Raw genomic sequence first — 13,976 nt, forward strand, 5'->3', positions numbered from 1 at the left:
TGAAATAAGCGTTAATTCGCCAATGTTGCCGAATAACGAGTATTGAATCGCCAAACAATAAGTGTCAGATCGTCAATCTCACCAAAAAATGAGTACTGAATCGCCAAATATCGTTTTGATTCTTCCGAAATTCTCTCCCATTTTGCAAGAATTTCTTTCAAGAGTATAAAACAATTGAAAACTTAGAGAAAATTTTTAGCCCATTCAAAGGGCGGCTGTTCCAGACAGTAAATAGTGTCTTCAATAAGCAAAAATCATCTTAAATAGATTGGTGCGAAAAATTTCATGACAGCCGCTGTTTCAAACAAGATGTGAAAAGCCTGAAGAAACAAAAAACAAGCTGATGAAAAGATGTTTGATAAAAAAAAAAAAAGACTGCAGTTGTTTTATTTTGAAAAGGGGTGAGGGTTAACGAAAATATTGTTAATTTCGCTGTTCCAATAAATACCTGCTCTGAATCCTATATTTTGCTGCTCCAAAACTGCTCAGAATCCTGAATTTTGCTGCTCCAACGCTGCTCTGAAATGGACTTTGTCACTTCCCACCCCTGTACATAACTTCTGTGAGATATTTTTTATATTAATGTGTTACCTTTCCAAAACACGTTGGAGAGAATGAAACGTTTGCACCCTTTCTTGTTTTTTGCACTCCCTCACTTATTGCTAGGATGTTGCTTAACATTGTATCACCAACAGAACTATTAATTATGTGTGATGAATGGGTTGTACTACAATGCAAAGAATTACAAGTGAAATCAGTTCAGAGAATAAATAGATATTGGGCAGACATTTAAACTTTGTAACCTTGAAAGCAGCCCAAAGTTCAAAATTTTGCCAGTTTTGGTGAAGGCTTTTTTATCTTTAGCACATGGTAACGCAGATGTGAAAGAGTTCATTGTTAACAAATAAATAAAATCTTGTTCGAACATGGAAAAATCCGTCCATCCAATGCTTTAATGAAATAACACATACAAAATCTTATGTTCAAGGGCATAAAAAATTCGAAAAAAAATTGTCATTGAGATGCTGAACTTCTGAAAGCGACTCATGATTCGTAATCTATTAACATGCTACACTATCTACCAATAAGTATTTGGACACCTGTGATAGAAAAGAAAAACTAACTTTATTCAAAATCAATAGTTGGTAGAGCCTCCACGAGAGGCAATTACAGCGTGAACCCTCCGGGGCATACTTTCCACAAGTCCTTGTGTGACGGCTAGTGGTATTTTCTTCCACTCGGCTTGGAGAAGACATGTCAGTTCCTTCACCGATTTTGGACGGGTAGGGCGCCCCCTTAATTCGGCGATCGAACTCGTCCCATAGGTTCTCGATAGGGTTCAGGTCTGGGCTCTGGGCAGGCCAGTCCATTCGATGAACCCCATTGGCACCATATCAAGCCTTGGTTAACCTCGCAGTATGACAGCTGGCATTGTCGTCCTGGAAGTAACAGGGGTCCACAACGTAGGAAGCACATTGTCATCCAAAATAGTGCAGTGGGCATCGGCGTTGAGCTTGCCATGAATGGGGACCAAGGGTCCCAGTTCATACCAGGAGAAACACCCCCAGACCATAATTCCACCTCCGCCGAACTTGACTGTTGGCACAATGCATTATGGTAGGAGACGTTCTCCAGGCAGACGCCAGACCCTGCCATCCGAACGGTAGAGGGTGAACCTTGATTCGTCGCTCCAAAGAACCCGTTTCCACTGATCTACGGTCCAATTTCGATGTGCTTTGCACCACATTAACCGAGCAACACGGTTGGACTTTGTGATCAAAGGCTTATGGGCAGCAGCACGACCGTGAAAACCAATCAGATGTGCTTCCTTACGGATGGTATTCATTGAAACAATACTCCCGGATGCCTGTTGAAACTCCTCGCGGATGAGGGCCATCGGTTGGGTGCGGTTCTTCCGAATTTCTCTGGACAGCACCCGTCGGTCTCTATCTCCCAGTTTCGTTGGTCTGCCGACTCGGGGCAAATTCCGACAATCACAGCTCACCTTCCACTTCTTAATCACATAGGCCACTGTCAATTTTGGGTACTTCAGCTCGCTAGATATGTCCCTTAAGGATCGGCCATTTTTGTGATACCCGATAATTATACCTTTCTCGAAATCAGAGAGCTCCGAACTGCGCGGCATCTTGCATGCGACTAATGCAGATGTTGTTTCCTACACGATATATACCGGCGGAGGACGTGACGTATCTCAGGACCGCAGATATCGTCATTTGCATAGGTGTCCAAATACTTATTGGTAGATAGTGTATATTAGGTTGAAAAATTGTTTAAGTAAATAAGGTATTTATTTATATTTTTCTGTTTTTTGTTGTTTTTTTTTTGCATTTTGCTTTGAAGTTTAATAATTCCTTTAAATTCTGTGAGAAGGTAATTTTTTTTCACAGAAACCCTTATTATATTCTGCACACTATTTTTTTTTTTTGTGTTCAAGCAGCAGAAATTCTTGCTGCCTAGGTTTTTAGTATGCATGTTGCTTAATTTGAAAAAAGTCTAATAATTTTTATTCGTCATTTCAGTAATGCATGTTTTAGTAGTGACAGAAGATATTCAGAAAAAATTTAAATGGATTTTAATTTGTGAAGGAAATTTATTTAGAATTTGTTTTTCAACCATTTTTTTTTGGGGGGATTTCACAGAAAAATTACTCCTTACATAGCAGATATAGTTTGTTTATAGTTCTGCTCCAAAAATGAAATTTGCTGCTTCGAAATAGATGAGGGGCACTTGCACCACTGCTTAATAAATTTTTGTTTTTCAGGGGCTATTTGCCGCATGAATTGACAAAGAAGAAGTTCATCAAGGTAGTTGATTTGGTTATTGCGAAAGAAAAACTAAATCAGTATGAAACTTATCTCAGTTTATGTTTGGCGGATTATCCACCTCGCACATAATCCTTCCATGTAAATTGCAATGTTCTCCAAATTTTAAAAAATTCGTTCACCAGTCGTAGTGTATATGTTCGAGTTACCAGCTGGAGCATCCACTAAACCTGGTGATGAGTCAGGACCAGCTCTGCAACACATCCAGCAGACTTACAGCTTTAATGTTGCCTTTAAGACATTGATACCTGGCAGAGTTCTAGTTATAGTTCGTGGATGCAACCGTTTGCTCTCTAGGTTGAGACAAGGGCTTCTATATCTCATGGAATACCTTACCGGCTCAAAGACAGTAAGTTTATGTCGAGTGAGCATTCTTTTTTTCTGTTTTAAATCTGTTCCTGGAAATGTCTGGAATGTCTTTTTATTTTCAAGGGGTTTATGGGTTTTTATTTTCAAGATTCCAGTAATGGGGTACATGAAGACAGAAGTGGCAGCTCAGCACCATTCTTTTGTGATGGGCAATGGCGGGTCCAATGTCCAAATGATAATGTCAAAAACTGGAGCTACTATAACGTTTCCTGATACGACAGCCTCTGCCAACAATCCAGTATTAACAGGAGTTCCAGTGTTACCGCCTACATATCGACCTGCTGCCCAGTTGAATCTTGGAGCTATGCAGGGACCTCAAGTGTTACAGACTAAATCCTCTGTAGTATTTCAAGGATCTTTTGACAGCGTCTGCTTGGCTTGGCAAGAATTGCTTGTAGGTTTTACTTTTCGTATTGGATGCTACTCGTAACTTAAAACTATTTTCAACAATGTTTAAAATTTATTTAAAAAATGATTTAATAGATACATAAATCTGTCGAATGTTTTTACAGAAATGTCTTCCTCTTGCACTGATGTTTGATCTTAAAGAAGGACAAGATGTTGACTCAGGTGATTTGTTAAAAGTGTATATTTTTGAACTGGACTTTACTGCATGACCTATTTGGAATATTTAGACTCTCGATAATCTGGGTGTGCATTAATCCTGCCCATCCAGTAATCCTGCATTTTTAGGTGGGTTTTTAAGTATGGAAGAGGGAAAACATTGCATGTCTGCACAAAAAAGTTTATCTACATGGCTTTTTCAATTGACTTCCAATAATTTGGAGATTAAAGTAATTCAGCACACACCGGTCTGATATGTGCTGATAGTGAGTCTACTGTACATATTTATCTCTTGAACTGCTTCCATCGTATATAGATGAGTAAGTCTGCTCAATCGTTTTCTAATGCGTGATACAGGGAAAGAATTTTCACGCATACAGAAAATTATAATTCAAATTGAGTCACCAAAAGGTTAAACTGATCGTATTTGTTTTGTTGTAGTTCCTTTTTATATATATTCTATACTTGTATACAAGGACTGTCTTAAATTTTTTGTGGCCAGTGCAAAAACAGCTTTGCACCCCCCTTAAGTTTCCAACCCCCACCCAGTGCATTAATGTACGTATCACTGGGTGATGAGCAGCAGTCTTAAGGCATGGGTCCACCCGGGCACCTTACAAAAATGACATCTGGTTGAAACTTTCACGAATTCACCTAGTAAGGCTTCTAAAAAATTCCTTAGCGCTGGAGTCAATGATGCTCTTAAGGTCTTGATTATGAGGGGTATGTTTTTCACTGTAAAAATTCACCTCTCCCTGGAAAAATAATATGAAACTGTTTCACCCCTCAAGAAAATCTTGTGTAAGCTACCTCCCCAGTGTCTGATTACCCTGGTGTGCAACACAACAGGTCTACATTAACAATGACTATCAAACCATTATTGCGTAGTTGTAAAAAAGACAATTTGTCAATAAATTTGAACGATAGTGCCCATTGAAAAAATGTCCAGGTGTCCTATAGCGCTTATAACCTCCAATATTTAAGTGCAGAGTCTAGATGCTGTACATCCCAAATAGACTCTTTCAGCCGGGAGGTGTTCATTGTGCCTCTCCTGTGCAATTGTGAATAATTTCAAAAATTTAACATCCCCCTCTGGTCTTGCAATCGAGGCACCAGATCCACGTGCACCTTTTTCTTTACTTGGAGGGTGGGGAGTGATTCCATTAAAACCTTGGCTAGAGGGTTTGATGTCTGAATTTAAGGTCTTGGACAAAATTTTAAGCTATTGCTTTATGGGAAAAGTTGCCTTAGTCTGGCTGCTTGTATATATTTTATCGCATATATTGTCCTGTAAATATTAATTTATTTTTCCAGTGTTGGTCAACAATTTGATGGAGACTCACAATAACATAATGGTTCGCCCAAAGATCAAAGAAAACATTAAGGTGAGATGAAATTTTTCATTTGAAATATTTAGGTAATTTGTCTTTTCAAAAATTCATCAGACTCTTCTTTTGCAGCATTATTAACTCAGTCAGGCATAGTTCAGACTAATCTCTTGATAGATATGTGTGTAAGAATAAAGACTGTTTTCAGAGTACTAATTTTAGCTCAGACATTGCGGTCAAGACAAGTATTTGCAAGCACTTCTATGAAGGGAGAGTTCCATCGAAAATTATTCTTGCACAGCTAGATATACACTGGCAGAAAATAAAATTCCAATGCTTATCTAACACAACTCCTTTGTGTTGGGATTTTATTTTCGGTTAGTGTTATTTAAAATGTTGAATTTTTTTAAAAGATTAGTTTTCTTTTTCAAACTGCCACACAGTTGAGCGGTTAGCAAGCTAGTCTTTGGTTGTAACACTAATTTCCTAGAACAAATTATACTGATCGTTTAGGAAAACAGATTATTAAAGATCTGTTTTTGGAGTCGTGCATGTTAAAAATGTTAATTCAAAATTTCATCTTGAAGTTGTTCCAAAAATCATGAAATTTAATATCTAGTTTTGTGTATCATTGGAAATATTTGAGTTTCATAGATATGATTTCTGACGAACCTAAATCTAATAAGGTGAAGATTAACACTCAATAATTATTTACAGTCAGTGATTCTTCGTGGTTCAGAAAGAGACTCTAGAATTCTTTTTCAAGTAAGGAAAGAAATTCTAGGATTACAAGACCAGATGTGCAACTACGATCAGACTTCTACTGTAGCTCAAGCAGCTAGTATCAATTATGGTTTCAGCACAGAGGAAGTATCTGTCCCACAATATGTAGCAAATATTGGAAATACAAATCCTGCATCACCTAATGGCATAGGTAAAACATCATCTACTTTAATAAGTACACGTGCATGTAAATGTGTGCAATCGTGACTAATAGATTAAATAAATAAGATATCGAGTTATGCGATTTTTTTAGATCCTATTTTTGTTTCAATCTATTTTCTGTGTAGCAAGATTGTTTCTAATTAATCAAGTAAATGCTTTTACATGAATGCTGTTCCACTTTTGTTATTCTGAAAATTATCACCTGTAAAACATTAATTTTACATGCAGGTTATGATATGAATACAGTTGAGTCTTTAACTGCTTTATCGAATCTCATTCATCGTAACCCGAAATTGATCGGAATCTTAAGTGATCTGACGACCATGATTCCTTCTGGAAGTCCAGGAATGACTCGGTATCCACCTAATCTCAATCATGATTTTAGCAATGAAACTCAAGGTGACATTTTCAGATTTAAGTATCCATCAATGTGATTATTTTTCAGAAGTAAATTCAGTGACTTATATTTTTAAAACTGTTTCAGGCACTTGGTGTAACAAAATAAGCTCAACAAACAAGCATTATAGAGCGTACAGCAATGACTTGCCACCATTTCTTCCTCCACCGTCCCCAAACAAAATGTTATCGTCGTCTTCCTCTGTGTCTCAGGATGATGCAGACTCTGGAATTTTTTTCTCATCGAGAAATAGGTGAGTTTCTGCCTGATGGAAGCATTTTTCGATAGTACTTTAAATCTGAAAAAATGACTGGTAAAATAGGTGACTCAAGGGGATAATCAAGGGTTTGAAATGCATACTTTTTTATTATACAGGAAAATATTTGGTCATAAAAAAAATTACCACATTCGAGGGATGACTGTTAAGAGGTTTTACTGTATACTGTGGATCCTGCTTTTAAAGTTTTCAAAACTGACACAAAACAGCGTAAGCAGAAAAACTTTAAACGGGGGAATCTCAATGAGTATAAGAATTTAAACCAAGAGAATCTTCCTAAGCAGGAAAATGTTTTAATTGGGAACGTTATAAACAGAATCCACTATGTGTATATATACATTTACAGCAATAGTTGTAAAAAAAATTAAATGGTTATATATTTATACGGGAAATGATTCAAGCAGAAAAAATAAAAGTGAAATCAAGGGTAATCTTGAGATACTTGTATTTCCTCTTAAGAAGTGTTATTTTAGATAATTAATGATTATTTCACTTCATATTCAGAATTTCACAATGAATTTTTGACAAACCTAATAAACAATTGTTGATTGGGTTGAACCAAATACCTGAAATGTCAAATTTTCATTATTAGGTGTGGGAACAACTCGAGCCATCCGGAATCGTCGGCTTCCTCAACCTCTTCCTTATGCAACGATGATTCCAGCAGTCTTTACATGAGCGATTTTCCTTATAAAGAGCGTTCTAATGCTGATCTTGCGGTTCTTCTTGCAGAATATGAAAATAAAAAGATTGGTGCGACTAAAGGCAAGTCTCATCAGTTATTCTTAAGTGCAATAAAAAATATTTATATATATATATAGTAAAATCTATTTGAAATGAATTTCAAAAATCTATTGCAACGTTAATAATTAAAATTCATATCTTTAGAAAAAAACATGTCTTTACTCTTTATTGTGATAATGTTTTTGAAATTCTTTCTTGGGTGTCGATTTAGATATAGATAATTTTTCTAGAACAGTTTTAATTAACTGAAAATTTTAATTCAGATAATAAGCGAATAAAATTTCTTAGTTTACACATTTTGTATTATTCAATTTCGAATTTTCAGCTATGCAGCAAGAAATAGGAGATGGCGTCAGGACTCCATCTGCCTTATGGTCAGGACTGGGATTTTCTAAATCTATGCCAGGATTTGCTCTGCAAGGAAAACTTTCTTCTCGTGATAACACAGAGGTAACAATTCTGCAAAGTATCATTTGAAATATAAGTATCTCAAATTGTCATGTTATATTCTGATCATATTCACAGCAGGCAGATGACTGCAAGTTGCTCCAGGGTAAAGTTTCTGAAAATTTACCTGATCAGGCTTCTGCATCTAGTGCCTCGGCATCTAATAATCCAATGGACCAGGGTGAGTTCTACATATATCTTAGCTAGTTTCGCTTGTAATACTCAGCTTTCTGTAACAATTTTTTTTTTTTTTTAATTTGCCTTTTAATGGCTAATGTTCCTAATTTTGAAAATGGTTTTGTTGGGTAAATATTTCCGTACATGAAGGCACTTTTACCTAAAGGTGCAAGATTGGAAAAATTTCAAGTTTGTAAATTATTTTGGCACTTGTGTCATAAATTTTTAACTGTTTCTAATCGCCTACTTTTGAAAAAAATAAATTTTAATTTTTGTTTCTATGGACATGTAGAAAATTTTCTTTGTTTCATGGATTTATCAGATTGTTTTTTGTTTGATATCTTAAATTTTAAGGATCAGAAAGGGAAATAAAACAATCAAACCATTCTATCAAGAAAATCGATCCAAATCTTAATTGGCCGGTAAAAAGTTGTACATTGAAAATGCTTTGTTCTTTCATTATTTCTTGTACTATCTTTTCAAAAGTAGAGCTTAAGCTATTTATGGCTTGTGCTCTTTTATATGAATTCCTTTGATCATAATGAATGCTTGACTGAAGACATTATAGAAGTGAAATTATTTTGTTTTTACTTTCTAAGAACCACTTAATTACCACAAGTAACATATCAAAGAAACATTTTCTCTGGATATTATGCTGAGGTAAACTAATGAAAGAAAATTCATCTGGTCTGTACTTGGAATCTAACTCAGGCCTTTTTGCAAACTGGGAAAATATGCTACCATCTATACCACTGGGAGACACTACCTTGCCTTCCTTATTTCATCCATTGTAGCATGAGGTGCTGAAGAAGAGGCATTAAGTCTCCCTTTATCAAATACCCTGGGACGGTAGTTTTTTTTCTTGGCCCAAGATATCAAGGAAATATTTTCTTTATTATGCTTGGGTAAACTTGAAAGAAAAGTCATCTGGTCTCTGCCAGAACTCTAATCCAGGCCCTCATGCGAACCGGGCAAGCATACCACCATCTACACCACTGGAGACATGTGCGTGAAATAAAGAAGGTAGGGTTGTGTGTCCTGGTGTAGATGGTGGCATGCTTGCCTGCATTCAAGTCCTGGCTTTTTAGAGTTTCTCGGCATAATATCCAGAAAATGTCTATTAAGGAAATATAACTTTTTTTCTCAACCTAAAATATCTCTAATAAAATAGTATTTTCACTGGTTTACTGTCACCTAAATGTTTTTAATTTTGCAAAAATATATATTACATAGTTTCTTGTTTTTACTAATCTATAATTTATATACATAACTACTTTTTTTACGAGATGCATATATTTTTTTAGTTCCATCACCATTCAGTCTGAGCAACTTTTGGGAGCACTTTCCTCAGCAGCAGTTGTCAGCTGTTGGCTATGGATCGATTCGTACTCTTCAGCAATTGTTCAATGTATTTGAACTGGAGCAATATCTGGAACTTTTTAACCGCCATGAAATTGACTTTCATACGTTTTTGACGCTTACAGACATTGATTTGCAACAATTGAATATTAGCTATGCAGCGCGCAGGAAAATGTTATCTGCAATAGCAGGTACATATTGTATATTTCATTTGAAAACAGAAGTTAACAAATAGTTTTAAAACATGATTTTAAGGGTTTTTTTTTTTTTTTTTAAAGTGAATATTCCAATTGGGATTAAATATTTTTTTAAAACGTTTCACTAACTAGTATGGAAAATCCTTTTTTATTGAAAAGCTTGTTTACTAATTTTTTCAATGGAATCAAAACTTTTTTGAGTATTTTCCTGTTTTCATACTAAATTTTTTTTTCTTCTTCAAGCCATACAGTGGTATCTTAACTTAGAGTATAATCCAAATTGCTAGCTTTCATTACAATAGTGTGATTTGTTCTTGAAAGTTACTAATTCATACCCTTGTATTATAGGGTCTGATCTCCAAGATCACTTTTTCTGTGTGATTTAGTATATTGAAAAATTTATAGTCTGTTGCAATAATACCTTGACTTTAACTCCAATAGTGATCTGAGCTAATTCCCAAAGAGAATAATGTTAATGAACCTTGTTTATAGCATTTATGAAAATGCTATGACTTTGGATATAACCATTTTTCGATGCTTTTGCTTCAGTTTTGATGTTTTCCCAAGAAATTCTTAAAAGTAAAGCCAGTCACATTTGAGGGAATGTTTGTCTGTTGTCCTGTTTCTGTGTGTGATCAATCTTTTAATAAGTATAACCTACTGAGTTTAGGCAGAGATGAGTTTTTTCCTTCCTTAAAAAATTAACATCTAAAATAATAAATCTTCACAACATCCAGTCTTCTGTATATCTTGTATAACCTACTTGTCTATATTGGCATTTCTGTAACTTTGAGAATTTTTTTTTTCATAAATAAATGCAATTTTGAATTAAAGTGAGTTTAATCATAAAACTTCACTGGTATCAGGGAATAAAAGATGATTTTAATATAATTTATATTAAAATAAATAAGACCGTAAACAATATTAGCTCTACTATACAGTCTCAGAAACAGATGTATAGGCAATTATTACGCAGTTATTAGTTTTTATTTTAGTTGGTATTCTAGGATTAAATTGATCTCATATATTTGCGGCCTTTTTTTTAAAAATATATTGTAATTCACTTCAGACTTGCAATAGCTCTTAACCAGTCGCTGCCATACGTAATATTGGTGCTTACGACGGCATTTGCAGACGCACAGACTTTTTCGGTCTTTTTCACCAGTGAAGTGGTTAAGACTGCATTTGCCGTCACTAATATACGTAATGGTGTTGCCTACGACGCCATTTGCCGACAGACTTTTCGGTTTTTTTCACATAGATATCACGAAATAATTTGTCATACATGTGCTGTCATCTCTGTACAGCCATCCTACTTTATTATCTCATCACTAGATGGAGTTGACAATTATATTTCAAGGTCTGAGATTATTATTACTATTATCTTTGTCATGCTTTGCAAAGCTGCATCCCCATCATTTTTGTTTCAATTTCCAACTCCCTTGCGAAAATGCATCTGTTTTATTACTCGTATGTCTTTTAGCAAAGGTTCAACTACTATGGTTCCACATAAATCCATCAACAGCATTTGTTTTAGTCACAGGACATTATGACCGCCCCTCCCCACTTTTGGGGTGTCATATGTCTCGACACATTAGAGCTATAAAAAAACATGCTATAAAAAAAAATATTTTAATATTTCAAACTTCCAAGAAAAGGGAAAAAGCGTGCGCATCTTCAAAAAAGAAATGAGCATTGCGGGTAATGCTCGGAGAGATTAATTGGACAGTTGACTGGTCAATTTCCTGCCAAGGGTAATTTATATCCAATAATTAGGGATTTTGCCTTTTCTTTAAAGTATTGACTTTATAAGCTTAGATTTTTTTATTTTTTAAGTTAGTGTTTCTATTTTCGTTCCAGCTATAAGAGAACCTAAAAAGCTGGATTTATCCCTTCGACAGTTCAGAGCTGCTCCCGGAGCTGAACGAAGACCTCTTTTCTCTCGGCATTTGCCTACTGCAACTACAGATGGGAAGTAATTGCTTCATGAAGCGATTATTGAAATAGAAATTCTGGCAGGCACAGGTTTCAAACTGAATTCTACCAAAGAAGGAAAAACCAAAGATTATGAAATATTTTGTATACTGGTCTTGTTTTATATGTATGTATAGCAAATGTAGTATATATAAAAAATCTGTCCCAAGGACTTCAATTGTCAGTGCAATGTTTTTGACGCTCCCCCTGCATTCTGCAAGAGATGATCTATTTTTATTACACAGTTAAGTAATCTCACAATTTCCTTAAGAGAAATTCATATTTTTTTACGTAACAAATAATTACTGACTGTGGTATTTTTTAAATGAAGCACAATTTTTTTTTTTTTTGTTAGTTTAGTATTTTTTCCTTTATAAAGTTTCCGAATGCATGAATATTTTTGAGAAAGTTGGTTTTTTTTCTTTCATTTTTGTATTCAAGAATTCGTTTTTGATGTTATTCAAGATAGTTTTATGTTTTTATTGAGTTTGGCTGACAGCTTTGTTTAGGCAAATATAAAATCAAAGTATTGAAAATTGTTTTAGCCTACTCGAAGGATGAATTTTTTTTTTCTAGTGTTTTTTCTCCTTTATGTATTTGTGAAATAGTCTAACCCAGTAGTTTTTATTGTTCCTGATGAATTTGTTAATACTTTGTCGTTTTCTTTTTTTTTACTTTGTAAGAACGATGGTTATTTCGCCTGTGTTTTCGATGTATGTAATGTTCCTTTTTTCTAAACCTTTTGAACCTTCAATAAAGTTCCTAACTTTGTGCTTTAAGATCAATAAAAATTGTTGTGAATTCAATTTTATGGTTTCAGTTATTTCACCTCTTACTTAAAATAACGTATCAAAAGCCCAATTTAAAAAGGCAACTCAAAATTGTTTTAAGATCTTTATTTCAGATTTGATTTACATGGAACTGAATGGGGGAAATCAACCTGGATTTATTATAGTAGGAAGCACACACAAGCAGAGTTGAGAATATTGCTGTTTTAAAAGAAGTCATTTTATTCTGTTTCCTAACATGTATAACTATTTTTCTGAGTTGTCTTTTTGAACTGGGCAATAAAAATATATATTTTCTAATTATTTTGGTTATTTTCCTACAGGTGTGGTTTTTATAGAACATGTAATCCCAGTCTAAAATGTAACTGCTTCAATTAAAAGGTATTTTAAAATTGGTGTTTATAGACATAACATTTAGCTAACCAAAAATTACCCTATGTGAAATATGGATTCTGAGCTAGTTTGCATGTTCATTGTATAATGTACTACGCTGATTTATCCGTTATTTTTAACCCTTTTTCAGTGGCAATCCCAATATATATATCTCGTCAAACTTGATCTGCTTTATTTGTCAACCCAAGATATTGCATCGAACTGTTTTGTCACCCAGAGATAGTCTAGTGTAAAAACAGCTTTATTACATTTTTAGAAGTATTTTATTTCGCTCTCCAACTGCCTCCTCCGAAGCAGAATATGCTGAAATCTGCTGTCTGTCTCAGAATAATTGATATTACTGCAGAATAATCTGGAAAGATTTTAAAAATGTATAAAACTATATTGCAGAAAATTTCTAGGCAGCCAAGGGTTTGTTGCAGAACAATGTAAAACATTGTTTTGAGGATGAAATCACTCTTATATTCGATGTTAGATAAGGAGCGAGAAAAAGGAATATATACACAAGTATACTTTTTAGGGAAAAAAAATATTTCTCTTCCTAGAAAGGATATATGGCGGGTGTTTTTTGTATTATAGTCAGGGAAATGAAAGATGGAGGAGTGTGTGAATTTTCTTGTTTGGTGGGGGAGAAACTGCTTGCAATTGGGAAAGTTTTTTAAAATATGCAGTAATAAAATTTGGGATGGTGATTCACAGCAGTTATAATTGCAATTAACAATTCAGCAAAAGTGTCAGTATTATTTCTCCTCCCTTTCCTGTATTTAACTGTTTCAGAGATATCTCTTGAAGCTGCGAACCTATTTTGTTCAAAGATGACTAGTCTTTACAAGTGTTTCAAGATAAATTTTTGATCTTAAAGAGCAGTAATGTTTTCAATCTGTTTTTCCTAGAAATATCAAGATTGCTCAATGCTAGTCTCTGATACTCATGTGCGCTTGATCAATTAATCATTGTATTCAAGGTTTGAAATTTTATAAATTTCAGGCATATTCAGGTCAAAGTTGCTTTTTGTTTGACTGACATAGGTTAATCCCGTTTCAGAGAATGCAGGCCAACCAATTCGGTCATGGTTACAATAGAATGTTCAAGATTTCTAATTTTTTTATGTATTGTGGCACACAGTTTTTTTTTAACTTTCATTGTTATATTTTCACATGGCAGTGATCTTCAT

At 34.5% G+C, this 13,976-nt stretch overlaps 2 protein-coding genes across 9 annotated transcripts in view; both read left to right on the top strand.

The window, feature by feature from the left end:
- Positions 1–2,922, top strand: part of LOC149086369 (uncharacterized) — a 139,408-nt gene extending 136,486 nt beyond the window's left edge. For all 7 annotated transcript variants that reach the window (XR_016195717.1, XM_089254879.1, XM_089254888.1 and 4 more), the window contains one exon: positions 2,783–2,922. Coding sequence is in view for 6 of the 7 variants with exons in the window: in XM_089254879.1 (XP_089111005.1) it covers positions 2,783–2,915 (133 nt within the window). In the remaining variant the exon portion in view is untranslated. The remainder of the gene's footprint in view (positions 1–2,782) is intronic.
- LOC149086370 (protein bicaudal C homolog 1-A-like) lies at positions 2,844–12,427 on the top strand. 2 transcript variants are annotated; one of them, XM_089254840.1, is made up of 12 exons: positions 2,844–3,192; positions 3,301–3,606; positions 3,725–3,782; positions 5,091–5,161; positions 5,822–6,038; positions 6,278–6,448; positions 6,534–6,699; positions 7,316–7,488; positions 7,793–7,917; positions 7,993–8,095; positions 9,396–9,641; positions 11,508–12,427. In XM_089254840.1, exons 1-12 carry the CDS (start codon positions 2,980–2,982, stop codon positions 11,624–11,626), a joined length of 1,968 nt encoding a protein of 655 aa, XP_089110966.1. In that variant the 5' UTR covers positions 2,844–2,979; the 3' UTR covers positions 11,627–12,427. The 2 variants fall into 2 exon arrangements, with proteins under 2 accessions (XP_089110966.1, XP_089110975.1); XM_089254849.1 differs by having other exon boundaries at positions 7,996–8,095.
- The last annotated feature ends 1,549 nt before the right edge of the window (positions 12,428–13,976 follow it).

Source organism: Pholcus phalangioides, unplaced genomic scaffold (genome assembly GCF_987345545.1).
Source record: "Pholcus phalangioides strain wild (caught in Gottingen) unplaced genomic scaffold, Ppha-v1.0 ptg000004l_1, whole genome shotgun sequence".
Lineage (NCBI taxonomy): Eukaryota > Metazoa > Arthropoda > Arachnida > Araneae > Pholcidae > Pholcus > Pholcus phalangioides.